The following is a 25,000-nucleotide window of genomic DNA, read 5'->3' on the forward strand; positions in this document are numbered from 1 at the left end:
TTCTTTTATTCAGTAAACATGAGCCATTGTTTCTTGTGGAATAGTCCGGTGCCCCTTGTTGTATGTTAATTTGTGGAATGCCTGCAGGATTATGAATTGCATCAGCCCCCTAATGTGTACTAATACACCTACATAGAGGGAAATACCAAAAATAGGTCTCAAATAATATACACCTAGGTGTATACAGGTACGCGTTGAAAAAATAGCAAAGAAAGATAAAAACTAAAGGTGTCCTTTAGAATCAATGACCACTTATAAAATGTCCAAGTGTGTTGTGGTCTAATACCTGGATCGACATGGGTATACCCCCGCTGCTCTCACTTCATATAACCAAAGAGTTAATGTATAAAGGATCTTCCTACCTCCATTGGTGATTAGAAGACTGTAGCGTTACTCCTCCGGATATGTTCAGGCACAAAAGATATTGTGAACAGGTGGCTGCCCCGGCCGGCAGCAAGCCACCACTAACTAACCTCCAAATAGAGACGGGGTCCTGCAGAGCCGACGCCGCATGTGTTTTCAGCGGTGAGTACGGACGGTGCGCAGGACCTGTGTGACATAGTAGGTCACGTGACCGTTATCCCCAGGGAGTGAGTACGATGTGCAGCTAGGACCAAACAACCAACGCGTTTCGGAGACACCTGTCTCCTTCCTCAGGGTTGATCCAGCCTCGTACTCGCCGTCTTTATATTGCTGCTCCTTAAATCAACTGGCTATTGAAAGCCAAAAAGTTCCGTGCCCATATTCAATCCTCTTGGTGCAATAGTATCCAGAAGAAAGATCCATTTTGTCTCTGCTCGTGACATTGCCTTAATATAGTCACCGCCTCTCCAATGGCGGTGTACCACTGATATACCAGATATTTTCATGTCTTGTATTGTCCCGCCATGATATTCTATAAAATGCTGTGAGAGTGGGTGACCCATAAATTTATTTTTGATATTGCGAATATGTTCGCTAATCCTTATTTTTAGAGGTCGTTTTGTCCTTCCCACGTATAATTTCCCACATGGACATTTTATGGTATAAATCACCCCTGTCGAGGAGCACGTGATACAATCCCTAATTTGAATTGTCCTGTCTCCTTTTTTAATATACAAACATTTCTGTGTTGTGGTCTGTTTGCATACTACGTCACGCAGGTCACACAGGTCCGGCGCACCGTCCGTACTCACCGCTGAAAACACATGCGGCGTCGGCTCTGCAGGAACCCGTCTCTATTTGGAGGTTAGTTAGTGGTGGCTTGCTGCCGGCCGGGGCAGCCACCTGTTCACAATATCTTTTGTGCCTGAACATATCCGGAGGAGTAACGCTACAGTCTTCTAATCACCAATGAAGGTAGGAAGATCCTTTATACATTAACTCTTTGGTTATATGAAGTGAGCGCAGCGGGGGTATACCCATGTCGATCCAGGTATTAGACCACAACACACTTGGACATTTTATAAGTGGTCAGACTCATTGATTCTAAAGGACACCTTTAGTTTTTAGTTTTTATCTTTCTTTGCTATTTTTTCAGCACGTATCTGTATACACCTAGTTGTATATTATTTGAGACTTATTTGTTTACAAACTATTTGTGGAGGTTTATTGGTATTGCTGCAGGAATCTATAATAGCTGTGACACTTTGCGCCACCATTTAAAATATTTCACAAATACCAAAAATAACAAAACTAATGAATACCTATGAAGATACCAAATGAAAACCTTTAAGATTTGTTCAGAAAATAGGCAAAATCATACAAATTCATAAAAAAATATGATATTATTAATGCAATAAAATGATAAAACACCATGAATAAAAGGGGGAATGAGGAAAGAGATTTTGATAATATTGCACACACATTTTTCATATTATTCATTATAATTTTCAGTTTTGTATTCATCTTATCACATTTTCCCAGATACACATTTTTCCCGTGTCTCCCTCCATCTTTTGTCTCCAATTTATCAAAGAAGTCTTTTATTTAGGTGACTTGTATTGCCCTTTTTTTACTCTTCTTCAACATGGCTGTGGGGTCATTGTGCGCCGTCCATATATGCGCGTACAGACCCTATTTAAATTACTCACTCCCTCTCCGCCTCACTAACTGATGAAGCAGAAGCAAAACGCGCGTTGGAGTTGGTGGAGGGGAGGTGGTGTGCTCCACTAGGTCAGTATGTATTTCCATGCTTCATCTAGCATATGATTTTTTTCAAATACAACGGTTTACTATTTCTTCTAGCCTATATATCTTTTGCATTTTATCTATATATATGAGGCATCGTGATTACTTGCTAATCCCGCCCCCTGCACAGTAGCTCCGCCCCCAGATATCACCACACATAATCCTGCCCCCCACCCCATTACCACACACAAACCCGCCCCACCACATTACCACACACAAACCCGCCCCACCACATTACCACACACAATCCCGCCCCCCCACATTACCACACACAATCCCGCCCCCCACCACATTACCACACAATCCCGCCCCCCACCACATTACCACACACAATCCCGCCCTCCACATTACCACACACAATCCCGCCCCCCACCACATTACCACACACAATCCCGCCCCCCCACCACATTACCACACACAATCCCGCCCCCCACCACATTACCACACACAATCCTTCCCCCCCACATTTCCACACACAATCCCGCCCCCCCACCACATTACCACACATAATCCCACCCCCCACCACATTACCACACACAATCCTGCCCCCCCACCACATTACCAAACACAATCCCGCCCCTCCACATTACCGCACATAATCCCGCCCCCCCACCACATTACCACACATAATCCCGCCCCCACCACATTACCACACATAATCCCACCCCCCACCATATTACCACACATAATCCCGCCCCCCCACATTACCACACAAGGCTCTGTCCCCACACATTACCACACAAGGTTCTAGCCCCACACATTACCACACGAGGCTCCGTCCTCACACATTACCACACGAGGCTCTGTCCCCACACATTACCACACGAGGCTCCGTCCTCACACATTACCACACGAGGCTCCGTCCCCACACATTACCACACGAGGCTCCGTCCTCACACATTACCACACGAGGCTCCATCCCCACACATTACCATACGAGGCACTGTCCCCACACATTACCACACGAGGCTCTGTCCCCACACGTTACCACACGAATCCAGTTTGCTTTTGACTTTACATTGTGAATAAAATGTATTAGTATTATTCTGATTTTTAATTATTGTTTTTAACTTAATTTTAAGTTAATTTACCACCTGCGTAAGCGCTATTGAATGTTGTCATTATTTACTTCAGTTTAATCACCAGCAGTATTAATTAGATAGCAATGAGCATGCCGAGCGTTAGCTGGCTGGAAACAGCTAGTCTTACCATATTTGTGCATTTACTTGAGGGAGACTACACTCTCCAATGGCTCAATAGAGCTTTATGCAATCGGATTTTGTGCAATACATCATTAATTTATAATTATTCTTTGCTTATTTGTCAGTATACACTTCCATTTTGGACAATATTTTTACAATTGTTATGGTTACTCACATGATTAGGTGGCATATACTTATTATTTAAGATTTGTTGCACAATAATACCTTGTCATGGGTTTTCCTTCTCCAGGTTGTATTTGATGTACTTTTTCACCAGATGTAATTTGTTAAATATATTATATTACATGGTCATCTTGTTATATATAATCATTGTCAATATTTTCATCATGTTTATATGCTATGTACATCCGTCCCCTTCCCTTTTGTTATTTTAATCTCTTTCCTGATTCCCCTTTTATTCACGGTGTTTTGTCATGTTTATTGCATTAATAAAATTATCATTTTTTATGAATTTGTATGAATTTCCCTGCAGTGTACTACTTTGCATCATTTGAAGGACAATTATACAGTGTACAGGGTGGGTCATGTATATGGATACACCTAAATAAAATGGGAATGATTGGTGATAGCAACTTCCTGTTTGTGGTACATTAGAATATGGGAGGAGGAAAACTTTTCAAGATGGATGGTGACCATGGCGGCCATTTTGAAGCTGGCCATTTTAGATCCAACTTTATTTTTTCCAATGTGAAGAGGGTCATGTGACACATCAAACTTATTGAGAATTTAACAAGAAAAACAATGGTGGGCTTGGTTGTGTTGATGTCTGGGGAACGCAGTATCCGGGTCATTGCAGCAGATTTCAATGCACGACACCCTATGCAAGAAAACTGTCACCATTCCCATGTTATTTAGGTATATCCATATAAATAGGCCACCCAAAAAAGTTTGCCTCATCACTAAACATAATGTTCTGTTTAAACTGAGGGTCCTGTTCCAATTTTGTTTTGCCCATTCTGCAAATTCAGAGCGCCGATCTGGGTCATCCTCGTTGAGACTCTGCAGCAGCTGGATTTTGTAAGGGTGCCATTTGTGAGTAGCTAATATCCGCCGAAGGGATGTTCCACTCATGCCAGATCGGCATCAAATTACCTTTTGTGCATTACTGCCCATTTCCAAGATGGCGTCTTTGGTCTCATGTGCACTGTGTCTTCCTGCTATAAAACTCCACCCCAGCCTTCAGTCTGTGCTAGAGTATTCTGCCTTGCATCCAGCTCCTGACCTCTGATTACTCCCTGGCTATATACCTGCTCCTGTGAACCTGTGTGGTGATCCTGCTACTCTGCTCTCAGTTCCTGTTGCATACACAAGTTTCCAGTAATTCTCCTTCATCTGCTGCTCGTGTTTACTTCCATCTGCATTTGCTGGACATGTAAGCTGTTGCTGCTCTGCTTAAACCTGAGATTATCACCCAGGCCTTCCTGGTTGAGATAAGACATTGCTTGAACTGCCTTATAAGCATATCTATCTGTGTTTGGACTAAAACAAGGACTTATTCATGTCAAGTATCCTCAAGAATAACTGTGCTTCATAGACTTTCTGCGTGATTGCATTTTCCTCTGAAGTTCCCTATAGACTGCTAAGCTCCGTTTAATATTTACACCAAGTGTTGTGGACTTGAGTTTCTCTCTGCACCTGTTTGAATCACCGTGTGATAATATAGACTTTACCACTTATAAAACTGTGTCCTGTAGTTGTCTTGTTCCACGCAAAGAGTCTCCTGAGTTATCCCCTATAATTATTACAAAAAGTTTTCCCACTCCCATATACTAATGTGCCACACACAGGGAGTTGATATCACCAACCATTGCCATTTTGTTTAGGTGTATCCAAATACATGGTCCATCCTGTATTTGAACTAGCGAACAATGTGGAAACACCCATGACTATCATCCCCACCCCCCCCCAATCCTGTGGGGCACAATGCCCTGAAATGGGAGCTGAAAGACATAAAAAGGGTCTGCTTCTGTCCATGGTGTGATTCTACGGGACTTCAGCCTATGGTCCATTGTTCCAGTTGGTGGATTACAGAACTGCTCTCCACTGCCCACCACTGAGCCCAAAAAATTGTTTGTAAAAGTCCACAAATAGAGAAAAGTAATCCGCACTGCTGCAACTCCTGAACCAAAAAACGCCCAACTGCGGGGTCAGTACCTCTGTTGGCATGTACACCCGGGCTCTCTGGTGCAAATCCAGAAAAAATAAAATGCCAATAGTCCATGCAAAGAAGAAGATGAAAATGGCACTCACCATCCTATAAAATCCGATTTTTATTAAAACAGTTTAAAACATCCTCAGCAGGGAATTCACAAGTGGAATGTACGGACAGTCCTTGCATTCCACATGTGACTCCCCTACTGAGGATGTTTTAAATTGTTTAAAAAAAATTGGATTTTATAGGACGGTGAGTGCCATCTTCATCTTTTTCCTTGCATCGACCAAAAATTTATGTGGACAACCCAGGTTGGGACAATCCAGTCACCCGGCCACATACCTCGCTTTGCTCAGTCACCTTCCTAAGCTTGCCACTACCTCTTTTCAGTGTTTGCCCACCAAATGCAGGGTGGTGCTGGTTGGGGTAGTTGGCCCTGGATGCCCAGAAGTCGCTGGCAAGCCAGCGAAGGGCGAGACTTGCACCATCTTGGGTCCGTGCTGGGAATGTACTATGTGCTGATGACGGTTATTGGATCCAATAACTGCTAAAGACAGCGAGGACAGTGGACGTGAACACCCACTGACCCTCGTGTCTCTCCAGGGGGCACTAATTGAAAAGCATTGACATTTAATATATCATGTATTGTATATCTGCACACCTGAAACATGTGATGAAAGTACATAGTCAATAAAGAATGGCTAAAAAAAAAACACAACACAAAAAAGACCTGGCATGTAGGCAAGCTGTAAAAATATTGACTTAGTGAGCGCTACAAAGAAATCTTTTGATTTCACAAAACTGGTAAATATTGTTTCAGCTTTTATTTATCCAGGAAGTGTTTCTAAATCCTACTGGTGTGCACAACGGGTGCCATGCCCCAGGTATCTCTTTCGAGATGTTGCAACAGATTTAGTCAATGCTTCATTTATGCCAAAATGGTTCCATTAAATAAGAATAGAGAAGCTACTGGGAACATGCAAATCAATTCTGCAGATAATCATTGTGAAGGCACGAGGAGTCGAGGACCAGTACATGCAAAGGGATGGCGAATGGGAGAGTCACCATTTCAATGAAGGTAGATTCCACGCACGGAGTCGCCCGGCTCTGGGAGTGCAAAGGCAGAAAATATGGGGAGAAGTTCTCCTACGTGGTAAAATAAAACTTCACATTTATTCTTGATACATTAAAAAGATATGTTGTGGACACACATGGAAGTCCCAGAAGACTAGCGACCGATGCGTTTCGACTGTGAAGTCCTAATTAGGGTTGAGCGACCTTTAGTTTTTTAGGGTCGAGTCGGGTTTTGTGAAACCGACTGTCTTAAAAGTCGAGTTGAGTGAAATCGGCCGACCACCGTTCAAATTCGGGGATCGGCCGAAACACGAAACCCAATGAAGAAATTATTTTTTTATTTTTCTTTTAAAAATTTTTTTTCTTTCTCTCTCTCTCTCTCTCCCCTGAACGCCAGAACGCTGATTTTGCACATCGCTCCCAGAACGCTCATTTTACACTTTGCACATCGCTGTAATGCACGCGCAAAAAATGACGGTAGTTGTGTACGCCCCCTAACACCTATGTCATCACTCTACCGCTCCTTCATTGGCTGCAAAAATGGCGCTAAACGCGTCATACGAAACGCGACTTTCGCGCCAAGTTCGCGTACCGCGTGGCCGACCCCACACAGGGATCGGGTCGGGTTTCATGAGACGCCGACTTTGCCAAAAGTCGGCGACTTATGAAAATGAACGATCCGTTTCGCTCAACCCTATTCCTAATCATGGTCTGTCTCATACCACCATACAGGGACTTAAATACACGTCAAACATCAATCAGGTGTAACATAATAGACCAATTACAATTAAGGGAGGAAACAATGTAGCAAATCCTTGTAGTATTGTCTGTGACGGTATATTGAAAAAAAACATCCTTACAAACATGTACAATCCTATAAAAAAAAATATAACCAAAAGAAAAAATCGTGAACAGAGGAGATAAATCATAGTATAATATATAAAGGAAATAAAAATAAAACAGAAGAGTGGAAAAGTAGGATATGAAAATTCAGAAAAAGAATTCGGCATCAGTTGTATTGGAGTATGCGATCTTGCCGTATATTAAGTCCCCCCTTGGGGTTCTTGTCTGCAACTTAAAAATCCAGTAAGATTCTCAGTTCAAGATTTTTCTCCTCTAATCACCACATCTAAAAGGTTTGAAGACTTTTTCTATCCCTATAACTATGAGTGAACCGGTTCTGTCTCCATGTACATATTTGTAGTGTTTTGATAACGCAGAAATGTTTTGCGCAGTAGAACTGTTGGCATCTGACAAATGTCTTCTGATGCGTTTCTTCTCTGACACGAGGCTCAGTGGGTGCTCTGGCTCGCTGGACCAGCTGTCTTTAGAAAGACCACATGGACCAGGGCTCATCCCACTGAACACCCGCTCTCATAGTTACATCCAGTGACTTACTGCTGACATTTCATCTGATAAAGTCGCTTTCTGCTATTCTCCATTAGGTCAGGCCTTCACGAAAGACATCTTCCAGCCATGGCTCATTTTACCCCACTGATCACCCTGTTCTGGAAAACAATTTCACATATATTGTATATAAACATTTGCCTCCTGAATACAACTCACCCCTCACTGCCCCCTTAATATAAATATGTACCACACCATCAATATCCAAGTAGCCACGCTCCATTCTAAATCTAAATTGATAAACCAGCACTGTGCCCACCCATTAACTCCAGTTTCAGCTGTCCAATATGTATAAATGTATCACTCACTGTTATTGTATCTCCAAATTATTTCTAAGTACTTGTCCTTTCTCTTATCTTTCCCAAATTCATTACAAGTCCCTTTACAGCATTAACTCCCACCCCCAATTCTTTATAAGTCCTAAGTACAGAATTCTCTTCCACACCAATGCAATATATGTCACTGTATAGTGTCCTCTCTCCCCTGTTAATTATAAGTTCCTTTTTAGTATCCTCACCCAGCCCCCAAATAATTAAAAGTCCCTGTACAGCGATCTATCCCACTCCAATTCATTATAAGTCGCTGTGTAATGTTTTCTCCTACCTCCCAATTCATTATAAGTCCCGGTAGAGTGTCCTCTCTGGCCCATTCATTATAAGTCCCTGGGTAGCATCCTCTCCCACCACCCAATTCATTATAAGTCCCTGTATAGCATCCTCTCCCACTCCAATTTATTATAAGTCCCTGTATAGCATCCTCTCCCACCACCCAATTCATTCTAAGTCCCTGTATAGCATCCTCTCCCACTCCAATTTATTATAAGTCCCTGTATAGCATCCTCTCCCACTCCAATTCATTATAAGTCCCTGTATAGCATCCTCTCCCACCACCCAATTTATTATAAGTCCCTGTATAGCATCCTCTCCCACCACCCAATTTCCCCCAAGTCCCTATACAGCATTATCTCATACATCTCAATTCATTAGCAATATCAACCAACCCCAATTCATTATAAGTCCCTGAATATTGTCATCTCTCCTCCCACTCATTATAAGTCATTGTATAGCATCCTATACCCTCCCCCTATTCACCATCATGCTATCCCTTACAGTGTACTCACTTCTACAGACTATCCCCTGTGGCATCAATTCCTTCCTCTTCTGGTCTTGTACTTTATTAACGTATGCAGCATCAGAGTTATAGAGAAAGAGCTGGGTAGGAAGCTGAGAACAGTTTCCGGTGGCTCTGCTGTGACATTTTGCTGTAGGCAGTGGCTCTGCAGGAATGCGGCCTGCCTGGTGCGCCACTAATGATGAGAGCAATCTGGCCCAGGGCTACCCAGAGCCTCGGTCAGCGGAGCAGCAGCCCAGATTGTACTCATCATAAGCTGCTTCATTTACTAAATATGAATCAAATACAAGAAAAAGCTGCTGAATATTTAATATCAGGTGTATTTTATTTAGAAGGGGTAACCATCCTCTCAGTTACAACAGTGCATTACCATAAAAAAAAAAACAATCCACGGTGGCAAAATGGGAGTATCACCGCAGGCTGGTGCCTAGGGTAATACTGACACATTGCTTGTGTAAAGAACAAGGGGTATAACTTAACCCTTTTCTTTATGGGAATTGCATATGTTATTTAGCTCCATTGTATCTGCTCTGAAATCTCTGCTGGCAGTGGACAGGTTAATAGATTAGGAAAACGTTTCTTATTAAAGCATGGCACTTATGTCAGGGACCAGAGATCATATCGCACAATATGGATGTGTGCATCTCGTGCAAAACAGATCAGGTAACCATTATGGAATGAGTGTCCTCTTTGATGTAATACGTCCATTCACCTACGCGAATTAACTCTTCTAGAAATATCCAACGTCCTTCTATGCTGTAGAATTCTGTCTGGTAGTGTATAAATAGCAAAAATCCCAGTTTCTTGTAAAGTAATGCATACGTTATTTTTTCTGTGACCTGCAGAAAATATTGTCAATCATTGCTGTTTTTGAAGCTTCTGCCAAATCTGGAGGTTCAGAAAACTCAGAAATACATAGTGTCAATTTTTACAAGGACCATGGTCGCAGTATGGTAGGACTTCTATGTTAGTGTATCCAGCCATAGGCCGATGATCGAGGTGATGGGGTTTATTAAGGGCAGCGTTATAATCCCCACTCATGTTATACGTCATACAGTCAGCACCAGGATCCAGAAACTCAACGTGTTGCCTCCACACATTCGTAATGCAGTGTGAAGCTCTGCTCTTATCGAGATAGACCTGATCGATAAAGTGAATATGTGCTTCCTCTGTAGCAGTCTTCTTGTTCACAGCCTTCCTTTATGTCTCAAAATACTTGTATATCTGAGACACGTACTGCATCACACTCTGCCAGTCTGGACGATCTGTGAACATCAACTCATTGAGCTCCTGCAGAGAAAAGAAAAACTGATAAGAAAGCTAAAGCCAAGCATATGGCCTCCACAAGACCTACTGTTAATCCCAAACCACAGAGCATGGCATAGAACTTTAAGGGGTGCAAAGGTTTAAACTTGTATCCAGACCCCGGTCCCCGAGAGGGCTAAAGAACATGAAAGTAAGGGCTCATGTAGACATCTGATTTTCAAGCATGAGTGCTATCTGTGGCTTTCACGGATAGCACTCGTATCTGTGATATTCAATGGGGCCTTCAACATGTCAATGATTTTTCTCAGTTCTCTCGATCCATGGAAAATTGAGGAGGACAAGTCCGATTTTAAACTCAGGGTCAGATCAAAGTCAGCAATGCAAATCTATGAGTCCATGATATATAACGGACCACACTCGGATGATTTTCAGACTGGAGAAGGTGAAGAAACTTTAGTTTTTTATTTCTCCACATACAAGAAAAATAGATGACACTAGGACCACACTCTGATCAAAGCCTAATCAGAATAATCGGTCCAGTTTTCTTGTTCATGGAAAACTCAGATGTGTGAATAAGCCCTTATGGAGATCATGATACAGATTCTTCACGAGAACGTACTAACCTTCTATATATTGACAAAGAAAGGAAAGATTTCATACTGAAATGCTGCTCAGAATCTGGTTCTAAATGACTAAAGTCTGGCTACAGCGTCCTCCAATGACAGGACATGGGATTACATACATTAGAGATGGTATATGACTGTGGTTACAGAATTCATATAGACGCTAGGTATATTGGTACCCACCAGACTTGCTTTAATTCCAATGCTTTCAGCCGCTTGAAAAGCTAACATTAAATTTCTCTTCTGCGAAAAAAAAGCAAAAAACAGTTATTAAAAAGGTAAGACATTTTAAACATTATTAAGGAATTATCCACATCTATCATTTATACCTTATTCTGTCAATGAGGTAGAAAAACTGGAAGGTCAATAGGTGCAATAGCGTTTTATCGGCGTGACAATGGGGGGGATCAAAAGTATTGGTACTCACCTGGGGTGGATGTATCACCACAACCACTAAAAGGCTCAAGGCTGCCACAGACCCATAGCAAGATAACAGCTGAAATGTAATGATAGAGTTAATTCTGCGCTGCCGGTAGTCAAAGATGGAGGGGGAGATCGGTATCCAAGAATGCAGTTTATTTGTCCAAGAGTTTGGAAGTTCCAAACGTCTTCATCTGGACAAATCACAGTGTGTCTCTGCCCTATCATTCCAGCTCAGTTGTTATTCTGTCAATGGAAATTATTTAGAGAGTGGATTAGATGTATAATAGTGATTCTAGAGGTATTCAGCAGCAAGAAGAGTCTCTGGATTTTTGGGGGATCTCTATATGGCAATATTGGACTTCCAAACCCCATTACCTTTACTACATATCTGAAATGGTTAGTGCCTAGACGTCAGGTGTCACTCCTTAAAGGGAAGCAGTCACCAGATCTATTCTCCCTCATCTGAGGGCAGGGTTATGTAGGGGCAGAGTCCAGAGCTGTGTCATTTACTGGGCTGCATGTTGTATTTTTGATAAAATCAGTTATATCTGCTGCAGATCTGCCAATTCTCGGAATGCTGAGCTTTGTATAACCCCGCCCACTCCACTGATTGGCAGCTTTCTGCCTATACACAGGGTATGCATAAAGCTGCCAATCAGTGGTGGGGATAGGGTTACACAGTGCTCGCAGATATGGACCTCTAGTGTTAATCTCCTGCTGATAAAACGGTGATTTTATGAACACTACAGCAAACAGCCTGGTATCAGGGATTTTGTCTCTACATAAATCTGCTCTTAGACCTGGTGACAGATTCTCATTAAAGGGATTGTCCAGGACTGTGGCTAAGTTCTGTGTTTTCTGGGAGTTTTTGGAACGGATCTGCCTCAAAATCCTCTTCAGAAACCACCTAAAAGGCTATGTGCACAATCTTTTTCAGGTGGAAAGCACCTGAAAAAGCCATAAAAATTTGTGCAAGCTTTTGAACGTATTTTAAATTTATAAATATGTCAATTGGTTAAAAAAAAAGTTTATGTTAATAAAATCTTCTCCAGTATTCAGCGCCGTTCCTCTCGTCTTCAGACTTTTTGGGTCACTTTATGGTCTTTGTATGAGCGGGAAGCCTATTTTACAGTGTAAGCCTGCGGAGCCACGTTCTGATGCTCCATAGACTTACATTGTAAAAGCCACTTTGGGGTCACGCAGAGCGCATTGTGACCTGAGAGTCTGAAGAGCAGTGACGTCACAGAGGAGGGGTGTAGAACGACGCTGGATCCCGGAGAAGATGGCGGTAGGTGAATACCGTATATTAGCGCATATACTATACACTATGCTACATACACATATACAGATTTAGTAATTTAGGGCTTCTTTAATGATGATGGTGAGAGATACAGTAAAGTGTAATAACAAGTAAGACAGCCTATATCATACATATCATACACATTTGCCAATTTGAGCGAATAATCAGAGAATGAGCACTCCATACAGATTGGCAAATCACCCACACTCATTTATCGGGTATGATGATTTTAGGGTCGGCTTAAAACCATCATAATCGGCAGCCCATCACCCTGTGTTATCAGGCTGGATTCTACCAATAAAAATGTTCAATGAGCACAGAACGATCGTTTTAATGATTGTTCTGTGAGCATAGAATGTACTATGGCTTGTATATAGTTGATCTGCAAGTGTAAAACGTGCATAAGATGTCCATACACATTGAGGCGATATTAGGTGTGCTATATAATACAAACAAGGACTAAACTAATACTTTTAGGCAATTATCTTGAAATAATTGCAATGCGTGCTATAGAATACACTAGTGGCACTATATAGGCATCTGACAGAATTAGATACACTTAGATTGCACTTTCAATAATAATGTAATGAGTACAGATTGATAGTGACCCATCATATTATAGCAGTAGTGTGCATAACACTACATGAGGGAGAGTGTCATTTTCTTTCTAGCTCGAACCATCTCTTACACCCTATCCTTAATACAGAGGGAAAAAAATAGACTATAGAGCGCAACTTTCTACTACAGTGGAATATAGCTTGAATATTTTAAATGAATATTAAAATTTAATTTAAGACAATTTTTGTTTCCACTTTTATCAGTGAATGGGTTCTTAAAATTAGTGGATATTCATATTTGTACAGCACTTGTTGCTGGATCACTAATTTTCCCATAAACATTAGGGAAGTATTGGTCAGCAGGATCAACTATCCATCCATAGTCTGTAAGGTGCTGGCCTTTTCCTGATGGCAAATCTGGTGGAAAATACACTGTGTGCAGAATTATTAGGCAAGTTGTATTTTGGTCACATGATACTTTTTCTACATGTTGTCCTACTCCAAGCTGTTCAGGCTTGAGAGCCAACTACCAATTGAGTAAATCAGGTGATGTGCATCTCTGTAATGAGGAGGGGTGCTGTCTAATGACATCAAAACCCTATATAAGGTGTGCTTAATTATTAGGCAACTTCCTTTCCTTTGGCAAAATGGGTCAGAAGAGAGATTTGACGGGCTCTGAAAAGTCCCAAATTGTGAGATGTCTTGCAGAGGGATGCTGCAGTCTTCAAATTGCCAAACTTTTGAAGCGTGATCACCGAACAATCAAGCGTTTCATGGCAAATAGCCAACAGGGTCGCAAGAAGCGTGTTGGGCAAAAAAGGCGCAAAATAACTGCCCATGAATTGAGGAAAATCAAGCGTGAAGCTGCCAAGATGCCATTTGCCACCAGTTTTGCCATATTCCAGAGCTGCAACATTACTGGAGTAACAAAAAGCACAAGGTGTGCGATACTCAGGGACATGGCCAAGGTAAGGAAGGCTGAAAAAACGACCACTTTTCAACAAGAAACATAAGATAAAACGTCAAGACTGGGCCAAGAAATATCTTAAGACTGACTTTTCAAAGTGTTTTATGGACTAATGAAATGAGAGGGACTCTTGATGGGCCAGATGGATGGGCCAGAGGCTGGATCAGTAAAGGGTAGAGAGCTCCACTCCGACTCAGATGCCAGCAAGGTGGAGGTGGGGTACTGGTATGGGCCGGTATCATCAAAGATGAACTTGTTGGACCTTTTCGGGTTGACCTACTGCCAGTTTCTGGAAGACAACTTCTTCAAGCAGTGGTACAGGAAGAAGTCAGTATCGTTCAAGAAAAACATGATTTTCATGCAGGACAATGCTCCATCACAGGTCTCCAACTACTCCACAGCGTGGCTGGCCAGTAAAGGTCTCAAAGAAGAAAAAATAATGACATGGCCCCCTTGTTCACCTGATCTGAACCCCATAGAGAACCTGTGGTCCCTCATAAAATGAGAGATCTACAGGGAGGGAAAACATTACACCTCTGTGAACAGTGTCTGGGAGGCTGTGGTGGCTGCTGAACGCAATGTTGATTGTAAACAGATCAAGCAACTGACAGAATCTATGGATGGAAGGCTGTTGAGTGTCATCATAAAGAAAGGGGGCTATATTGGTCACTCATTTTTTGGGGGATTTTGTTTTTGCATGTCAGAAATGTTTATTTCTAAATTTTGTGCAGTGATATTGGTTTACCTGGAGAAAATAAACAAGTGTGATGGGAATATATTTGGTTTTTATTAAGTTGCCTAATAATTCTGCACAGTAATAGTTACCTGCACAAACAGATATCCTCCCAAGATAGCCAAATCTAAAAAAAAAAAACCCCACTCCAACTTCCAAAAATATTAAGCTTTGATATTTGAGTCTTTTGGGTTGATTGAGAACATAGCTGTTGATCAATAATAAAAATAATCATTTAAAATACAACTTGCCTAATAATTCTGCACACAGTGTAGAATCAGGAAAATTGGACTTTCATAGAACCTATGCTTGGTCTTCGTGACAGATAAATTATGGTCAGAGAAATCTGGCAACAGCTTGTCTCTCTCTGTTTATTGAAAAAAACATGCACACTCAGCAGAATTTGCAGGAGTTGGAATAGCTGTGAATTAGAGTTGAGAGGATCGATCTGTAGAGAATCGTCTTTAGGTTCATTTTCCTGATATTTGCGGGTCCCCACAAATTCAAATACTCTGCAATCTGATTTGCGGGGACCAGCCCCCATAAAATCTCTGGCGCTTTTTCACACATTGCTAAAGGCTCAGAGAGAGGGCTAATGATGTTAGGCATGGGTCGCGCAGGATTCCTCATAATATTCTGCAGCCAGAGTTGGACTGGGGTGCTAAGGGCCCACCAGTAACATTGACTTTGGGGGCCCACTTTTCACCTGCAAACAAATATTATACAACCCTAGATCACAAATGTACCTATATCTCTATAAAATAATAAACTGGGTAGTTTGGTTAATGAATGAGATGCTGCTTTTTTCTGTACAGAGTGAATCACGTGACAAGTACTGCCCATTCAGTAAGGTTGCTGGCCCAGAACTTCACAGGGGCCCTCCGGGGAATTCCCCGTTCCCTTATGGGCCAGTCCGAGCCTGTCTGCACTTATCTTCTTCTTCTCTTTCTGTTCTCCATGCTTAGTGTGCACACACAAAAACACAAAATGTAAGATTGAGTCAACTTCTCCCCTTTTTATCTGGTTTCAGGTGTGATTTTCATATTGCTCACATCTGTTACTTGCCAAGGGTGAGTTTGAACGAGCATCACATACTTGAAGCAACGCCGTTTATTCACAATTTTGTAAAGTTGCCAACAATTTTGTCCAGCACTTTTTTTGTGAAATGCTATCAATTTTTTTTTTCTTTTTTTTTTTTTTTTGTGTTACACACAAAGGAAATAACCATGTGTATAACAAAACATGTGTAATTACAATAATTTCAGGGAAGAAATACTTCATTTTCTGAAACAATTTCAAAGGTGTCAACACTATTGGCCATGACTGTATATGCCCCAACGAGTATACTCGCTCATCACTAATCGTCACTAATTGTGACTGAATTGATTGATGTGAGATATACTGTAATAACAGTACTTTAATAGCCTTTTTTATTCTTTATACACTACAAACAAGGAGGGCAGTATTAAACTGCCAGTGATAATTTTGCTACTAAAAAAAAAGTTCTTAATCCAAGGCTTGTGTGTCAAACTGTGCTCCCTGCATTGTAACACACATTTAAATACATTCCTAGGAGACCTCAGAGTGTTGCACATGTATTTTCTGGACAATTAGAGGCAAATTGCATTGAATTAATTCAACACAAATTGAATATTAGGGGAAAATTAAAATTTCATAGAATTATTAGAATGTTAGAGTTAGTTAATCATGGCTTATCCCCTGCTCAATAGAGGATTCACTAAACCATCTCAATAGATGTCTGTCCAGTCTGTGTTTGAAGACTTCCATTGAAGGAGGACTCACCACCTCTCGTGGAAGCCTATTCCACTCATTCATCACCTTCACTGTCAAAATATTTTTTTCTAATGTCTAATCTGTATCTTCTCCCTTTCAGTTTCATTCCATTGCTTCTCGTGTTTCCATGTGCAAATGAGAATAATGATGATCCCGCTAAACGGTGACATGCCTTCAGATATTTGTAGACCGCTATTAAGTCTCTCTTAGCCTTCTTTTTAACAAGCTAAACATTGCTTTAACAGTTCATCATAGGACTTAGTTTGCAGTCCTGGTAGCTCTTCTCTGAACTTGCTCACATTTTTCAATGCCTTTTTAAAATGTGGTACCCAGAACTGGACACAGTATTCCAGATGAGGCCTGACTAAGGCCGGCGTCACACTGGCGAGTTTTACGGACGTAAGAGCGTAGAAACTACGTCCGTAAAACTCGCATTACATACGGCACAATTATTCTCAATGGGGCTGCTCCTATCAGCCGTATATTACGGTTCAGTATTATACGGCTTTCTACGGCCGTACAAAATCGCAGCATGCTGCGTTTGTCAGCGTATTGCGCAAATAATACGCCAATGAAAGTCTATGGGGGCGAGAAAAATACGGATTCCACACGGACCAGCAGTGTGACCTGCAAGAAATACGCAGCGCTGTTAGTGAAAAGTCGGTAATTCAATTGCCGGCTTTTTCCTTCTCCTTCACAAACCCGACATGATATGAGACATGGTTTACATACAGTAAACCATCTCATATCCCCATTTTTTTTGCATATTCCACACTACTAATGTCAGTAGTGTGTATGTGCAAAATTTGTGCGCTGTAGCTGCTAAAATAAAGGGTTAAATGGCGGAAAAAATTGGCGTGGGCTCCCGCGCAATTTTCTCCGCCAGAATGGTAAAGCCAGTGACTGAGGGCAGATATTAATAGCCAGGAGAGGGTCCATGGTTATTGGCCCCCCCGTGGCTAAAAACATCTGCCCCCAGCCACCCGAGAAAAGGCACATCTGGAAGATGCGCCTATTCTGGCACTTGGCCACTCTCTTCCCACTCCCTGTAGCGGTGGGATATGGGGTAATGAAGGGTTAATGCCACCTTGCTATTGGAAGGTGACATTAAGCCAGATTAATAGTGGCCTATTAATAAAAAACAACAACATAATCACGTTCCTCCATCATGTTCTCATACACTTTATGCAGTTAATAGCCTCTGTGTCTGTACTGTTACATACTTAGGCAGTTAACTGGTTCATGCAGCTTTACATGAACACCCGAGCCTTAGGGTGAGTGTCCACGGTAACCCGAGCCTTACACTATGGCTGGTCCAAATAACTAAAGCAATTGTTACCATCCACCTCTTGTGTCTCCCCTTTTCCTCATAGATTGTAAGCTTGCGAGCAGCAGGGCCCTCATTCCTCCTGGTATCTGTTTTGAACTGTGATTTCTGTTATGCTGTAATGTCTGTTGTCTGTAGAAGTCCCCTCTATAAGTTGTAAAGCGCTGCGGAATATGTTGGCGCTATATAAATAAAATTATTATTATTATTATTATTATGGAGAGGCGTCAATTATGACACCTATCCATTATTAATCCAATTGTAGGAAAAGGTTAAAAAACACACACACACACATGATTAAAAAGGATTTTAATGAAATAAACACAGCGGTTGTTGTAATAATTTATTGTTCTCGCAATCCATCAGGAACACCCTCGCTTGGCAAAATAATAAACGCACAAGATACATACCTTCTGATGTCAGATCACGTCCAACGAGGTAATCCATCTGAAGGGGTTAACTAATATTACAGGCACGAGCTGCGATAAACCACTCGCTGGTACCTGTAATCCCCGGGTGCTGAAAGGAAAGCAGGATCTGTACTTACATTGAGTCGCGGTGAGGCGCCCTCTGGTGGATATTCTCATGAACTGCAGCCTGGGAACTTTTTCCCACGCTCCAGGTCATATGAGGACATCCACCAGGGGGCGCATCACCGCGACTGAAGGAAATGTAGGTCATTGACCTACATTTCATTCATTCGCCGGGGATTACAGGCACGGAGCACAGCTGCATTTAGCAGGGCTCGTGCCTGTAATATTAGTTAACCCCTTCAGATGGATTACTTCGTGGGACGAGACGGTTCACCAGAAGGTATGTATCTTGTGCGTTTATTATTTTTCCAAGCGAGGGTGTTCCTGATGGATTGAGAGAACAATAAATTATTACAACAACCGCTGTGTTTATTTCATTAAACTACTTTTAAATCATGTGTGTGTGTGTTTTTTAACCCTTTCCAACAATTGGATTAATAATGGATAGGTGTCATAATTGACGCCTCTCCATTATTAATCTGGCTTAATGTCACCTTCCAATAGCAAGGTGGCATTAACCCTTCATTACCCCATATCCCACCGCTACAGGGAGTGGGAAGAGAGTGGCCAAGTGCCAGAATAGGCGCATCTTCCAGATGTGCCTTTTCTGGGGTGGCTGGGGGCAGATGTTTTTAGCCACGGGGGGGCCAATAACCATGGACCCTCTCCTGGCTATTAATATCTGCCCTCAGTCACTGGCTTTACCACTCTGGCGGAGAAAATTGCGCGGGAGCTCACGCCAATTTTTTCCGCAATTTAACCCTTTATTTCAGCAGCTACAGCGCTGAAATTTTGCACATACACACTACTAACATTAGTAGTGTGGAATATGCAAAAAAAAATGGGGATATGAGATGGTTTACTGTATGTAAACCATGTCTCATATCATGTCGGGTTTGTGCAGGAGAAATGAGAAGCCGGCAATTGAATTACCGGCTTTTAACACATATCGCGCTGAATGAAATCTAAATACAGAATATATATATATGTGTCTCAATGACAAATATATATATATATATACTGTATATATGTTTTCCCGAACATTTGAGCACATAAATCCATTAGATGTCGGTTTTGCAAGCCTGCGCGAAAATCTCGCAGTACGGATGCCATACGGATTACATACGGAGGATGCCATGCGCAAAATACGCTGACACACCCTGACTACGGATCACTATTTTGGGAACATTTCACCGTATTTCGGCCGTATTACGGCCGTAAAATACGGACCGTATTGTCTTACGCCGAGTGTGACGCCGGCCTAAGGAGGAGTAGAGGAGGATAATTATTTCACATGATCTAGACTCTATGCTTCTCTTGATACATCCTAGAACTGTGTTTGCCTTTTTTGCTGCTGCATCACACTGTTGTACAGTCTGTGATCTATTAGTATTCCTAAGTATTTTTCACACGTGCCATTGATAAGTTCTATTCCTACTCCTCAACAATCCTTTTATCTTTAATGTCAATCGAATGATTATTTCACTGAAAGATACCTTTTGTGCAAATGGACTTTATATACTACACAAAAAGTGGAGACAGGAGTCGAACTGTTTTTGGAAGAAAACAGCAAACATTTATTAAACTTCTGGATAACACCATGTTAAACACAGCTGCATTAGTTACAACCACTTTTACACAATACAGCTGAAGCTTTCGGGTTATCTAATGTGAAGTCTTGTCCGACTGTCATATTCTGCAGCCATTAAAGGGGTTGATATTGTTAACCTTTACTTAATGGTGGTCATCATCATCAGCTCAGTAGGGGTCTAACAACAAGCACCCCTAACAATCAGCTTCTCGCAGCTCCAAAGTTGATCTGCAGATACCGATAGCGGCCATTACATAGTGTATGGGAGCTGTGTATCTCCTTTTAATGTTTATATTCAAGTGCTTCTCAGCACTTCTCAGTCCGACTGATACAATTTTGCTTCTTGTTCTATTTATATTCTTTCTCTCTCAGTTGATCTGTTTGCTTTTAAAAAAATTTAATGGATTACATACAAAAGTAATAGAAAGGACCTAACGAGAAGAAGGAAATGTCCATCATATGATATTTGACCCCATTATCTGTACAGACAAGTAAACTAGAGTCACAGGAAATTAATCCAAACCAACCTTGTAAAATTAGTTGACATAAAATTGGGTTATTACAGTTAACAAAAGTGTTTTCTTTGGCTACTTTTTAATGTTCATCTTGAAAGCCTCTTAACATTTCAAACATTCTGCTATAACCTTTGTACACATGTGCAGCTGGGACCTCTGTAATGGGACTACTGACCTCACTAACAAGAAGCCACAGCTTTATGTAACAACCTCAGCTGATGAACAGGATGAAAATCAGATCATTTTATTTTTATCTGCTCCACATGAGTCAGGGCTCCAACCGCTGGGCCAAGTCAAAAATTTCCAGGAGGATTAACAGGAGAATAGCACAACTCTAGATGCTCCAGAACCTGAATACATGGAATTAGAGGTGGGCGGATAGAGTTGCTAGACTCTTGTCCATCGATCAGGTGCGTAGTCTCTGGCCACTGGACGCGAGGCTCGTGGATCTCTTACCTTCTTGTGACCCCCAGTGAGAATTTTGATTAGCTGGGCTGCTGCAACGTCATCTGGGTGTCATGCCGCAATGACGATGTTGTGCCAGTTCAGCTAATCAAAAGCTACACCTGGCAACTGCAAGGTCAGAGATTCAAGAGCCTCCTGTTTAGTAACCAGAGGCTATAGGACCCTGGTCAATGGACCAGAGTCCAACAAATCGATCTGCTCAACTCTATGTGGAACGCAAGTATTTATTGAAAAAGATCCACTTTGAAGTGTACCTGAGCTTTCATACACAAAAGGCATGGTCTTGCTGCCCTCACCCCCAACAACAAGCTAAAACTGCTTCTGGTGCATATACCATATTAATATGTCCAAAACTGTTGATTTCCTTGCTCTGTAACTTACTGTATACTCTTTTTGAGCAGGTAATTGTCAGGATTCTGCCCGCACTATTGTACAGTGGGAATGGAGCTGCAAATTAATTGCAAAAACACCTCCAAACCAAGTAAGCAAGATGGCATAAAAGCAGCAATCCAGGATATTCATAAGTGATTCAGATTTATTCACACTTGTAACACTGACAGCACTATTGGTGCATGGACTTTTTTTTCCTTCATTTCCAAGCAGGCATTGATCCAGCCAGAGTCCAATCGCATTATCTACTCAGAGATGAAAGCCCTCCTCCCTGAAAAGTCCTGTATTCAGTGTGACAGACAGGAGAGTACGATCAGAGAGACCCTCTAAAACGTCTTGTAATCTGTCTCAGCGTCTCTGCTTCTAAAGATGGATTGCACTTGACAACAGGCAGTGTAAAGTAAGTTATACAGAAGGAAGACACCTAAGAGCTGCTACTGTGGCTACACTTAACTTAGTTACTTATGACAACATAATTATAAAAAAAAGTCATCTGCGGATTGTCCATTTATCACTTTTATCTATCAAATGAGATCAAGCTGCCTGAAAGTGACCATTAAAGCTGTACCAGTGTTCATTATCATCCTTCTAGATCAATATATCAGATGTTTCCTCTCTGATTCATGGTTTCAAAAACATGAAATTGTGAACACATTAGTCTCACATGTCTACTCATTATGGTTTCTGTCTGTTGTGAAATGTTAATGAATAAATGGATTTGCTAAGTGATCATTAGGATACATGATGAATCCTGAATAGATAGTCACTGTAGGAAAATGCAATAAAATAAATATGCAACATCTGTAGGTTTCACATCTATTTAGTGGTGTACTCGAGTTATATCCTCAGTTATAAGAACAGGGACAGGAGGGGTTGGTAAACATTGCGTGCCGCTCGTTAGCCATTTTAGTTTTGATTGCGTGCTCTTTGACAGCTCTATAACGTGAGGCTCAGGCGATCTGTCAAAAGAGAACATTGCGTTCCAGGAATTTATCATTATGCCATCTAGAAAAGATTGTTCTCCCGGTAAGTTAGCACCGCGTTTATTGAGCTCTGGTGCCGGCTGTAGATTGGCTCTAATTGCGCACAGTGACTGCAGGTCTTTTCCAGGTTCACATGTGCAGCATGTGTATGGCTTCCTCATATTTAGACTTTCATTTGAGAGGTGACATAAGATTCATAAACCATGTTGGCGCCTGTGAGGTGGAGGTTAGATGTGCACAGGAAGATCAGGGTCTGTAAGAAGACAGACACGTCGTTTTATTATAGCCCTTGTGGTAAATAATTCTGAACTATTGCTGAAGAAGCTTAAAAACGGGGCTAATTACAGCTCTCAGTTTAGTAATAAACACAAAAACAGGAACATCAGTAATTTTTTATGTATGTGAAAAAAACCGGCTGATTTTCACCAGTATCAGTATTTGTTCAGTGTGTTTTACCATCAATGTTTCATAATTTTTTTTCTCGTATGCGATATAAACAACTGATGAAGGTTTCCTAGCTTTTCTTATCAAACATGAAAAATGGACTGAGACACAACTACGATGTCATCATGTGCTGTCAAGTTTTTCACAGACACGTGGGCTGAAATGGATGAGTTTGATCCGTAACTAAGATCAAAACCAGACGTCAATAATGGGCATGTGTTCAAGCAAAAAAAACAAGGTTAGAACTTGTACATGAAATTCTGAATGTGGCCTAGCAAGATTATTTCTGTAGTCTGATCTGTGATTTCCCCTGATTTACAGAACTACAGTGTTGTTGCGCTGCAGATCTGTTGTCAGAATACAGGCTGGCATGTACTGCAGGCTATGATAAAACAACCATCATCTGCTGGTTAATTTCCAACTTTCTTTAGGACTAAAACTATTCAAAAATAGTTTATACTGTATATTCTAGTATAATAGAATGTAACTTTGTAAAATATTGCTCTATTTTGTAGAAATGAGGATCGTTCCTGCTGACGATTCTACGACTTCCGCTGAAGTCACATCGAAAGAGCAGCTGCTTCTCTTTCACTCCTGTTGACGGGGCTGATGTCATGCTGATTGGCAGCCAGCTCCCCGCTGCCTAACTGCGTGAAGCCAGCTGTCAATCAGCATGATACCACCGGTCACGCCCCGTCGACAGTGCAGCTTGAAAGAGGAAGAATTGCTCTGTTGACGAGAAGCAGCAGAATTTCCAGTCCAGTCGATGGAATTAATGGCGCTAAGTGAGTAAAATAAATATAGAAGTCTCATCCGGAATACGGAAGAAACTAGGACAGGCTGCAATTCGGTCCGTGAAAAAAATAACTGTCAACTGAACAGCTACGGTATATGAAATATCATTGGTCTGTGTGATCCATGGACAGTATTCAGACCAAGAATTAGGTTGCATGAACCTGGCCAATGTGAAACATGACCTGGCTAAAAATCAGTAATGATTTGTTATTCCAATCTTTAAGAATTCCATTTTTCTGCTTTATTTCAGGAGCAGAAAATTAGAATACAATCCAATAATGGATCCACAATTGACCAACCCCAACGACTTTATTGGGATCCTTTGGATTTCTGGTGCATCCCATCATTTTACCAGGAAACATAACGCTCATAATGGAACCTTCAATACAGGATAGAAAGAAAAGGCTGACTAAAAGTAACACATTGTATAAGATGGCTCTGATATCACATAATAACGTAAGGTGCACGCAGCGAATAATGGATAATTATAAAATATCAACGCAGATTGTATTGAGAATCGGCATATTCCCAAAGCAGTGATCAACACATATAGGAGACATTAGGTGTTGGCATTGTGCCTCACTGGACTTTGGGCAAGTCACTACTTGCAAAAGGTAAATTTCTATTATTGGTTGAGTGGTCTGTGGAGGGCCACTACCATCACACATTTCTCATTTTAGAGCTTTAATTGCGTAATTAACACATTGTTAAGGCTCATTAAAATATCCCAGAAATGTATGTCTAAATGGATATTGGGTGGCACTTATATAACACAGTGATAGAAGGCTCAGTAAATAGAGAAAATATTAATAAACATTACGAACTCTGAAAATGACATGAAACACAACCCTATCTATACCCAACACCTACATTATCCCAATTATCACTTCAACAACAAGCACGCTAACCTGCCGCAATACACAGAGGAGCGTCTCAGATGAATTTTCTCAGAACTTTACTAGATTACAGCGTTAGGCCGGGGTCAAACATTAGATTATTTTTATTTTACTTCCAAAACCATCAGTGTTTTTTTCTGAGTGCTGGACCCATTTTCAGGCAGTTATTACAACTAGTGATGAGCGAATATACTCGTTACTCGAGATTTCCGGAGCATGCTCGGGTGTCCTCCGAGTATTTT

At 41.4% G+C, this 25,000-nt stretch overlaps 1 protein-coding gene across 2 annotated transcripts in view; it reads right to left on the minus strand.

Moving 5' to 3' along the window:
• Positions 1-9,456: 9,456 nt before the first annotated feature.
• The window catches only part of SPECC1 (sperm antigen with calponin homology and coiled-coil domains 1), a 543,118-nt gene continuing 527,574 nt past the window's right edge, over positions 9,457-25,000 (minus strand). For both annotated transcript variants that reach the window (XM_077294264.1, XM_077294265.1), the window contains 2 exons: positions 11,229-11,288; positions 9,457-10,446 (listed from right to left, as the gene is read on the minus strand). In XM_077294264.1, the coding sequence (XP_077150379.1) occupies positions 10,357-10,446; positions 11,229-11,288 (150 nt within the window). In that variant the 3' untranslated portion in view covers positions 9,457-10,356. The remainder of the gene's footprint in view (positions 10,447-11,228; positions 11,289-25,000) is intronic.

The sequence above is a fragment of the Ranitomeya variabilis genome, chromosome 3 (assembly GCF_051348905.1).
Source record: "Ranitomeya variabilis isolate aRanVar5 chromosome 3, aRanVar5.hap1, whole genome shotgun sequence".
Classification (NCBI taxonomy): domain Eukaryota; kingdom Metazoa; phylum Chordata; class Amphibia; order Anura; family Dendrobatidae; genus Ranitomeya; species Ranitomeya variabilis.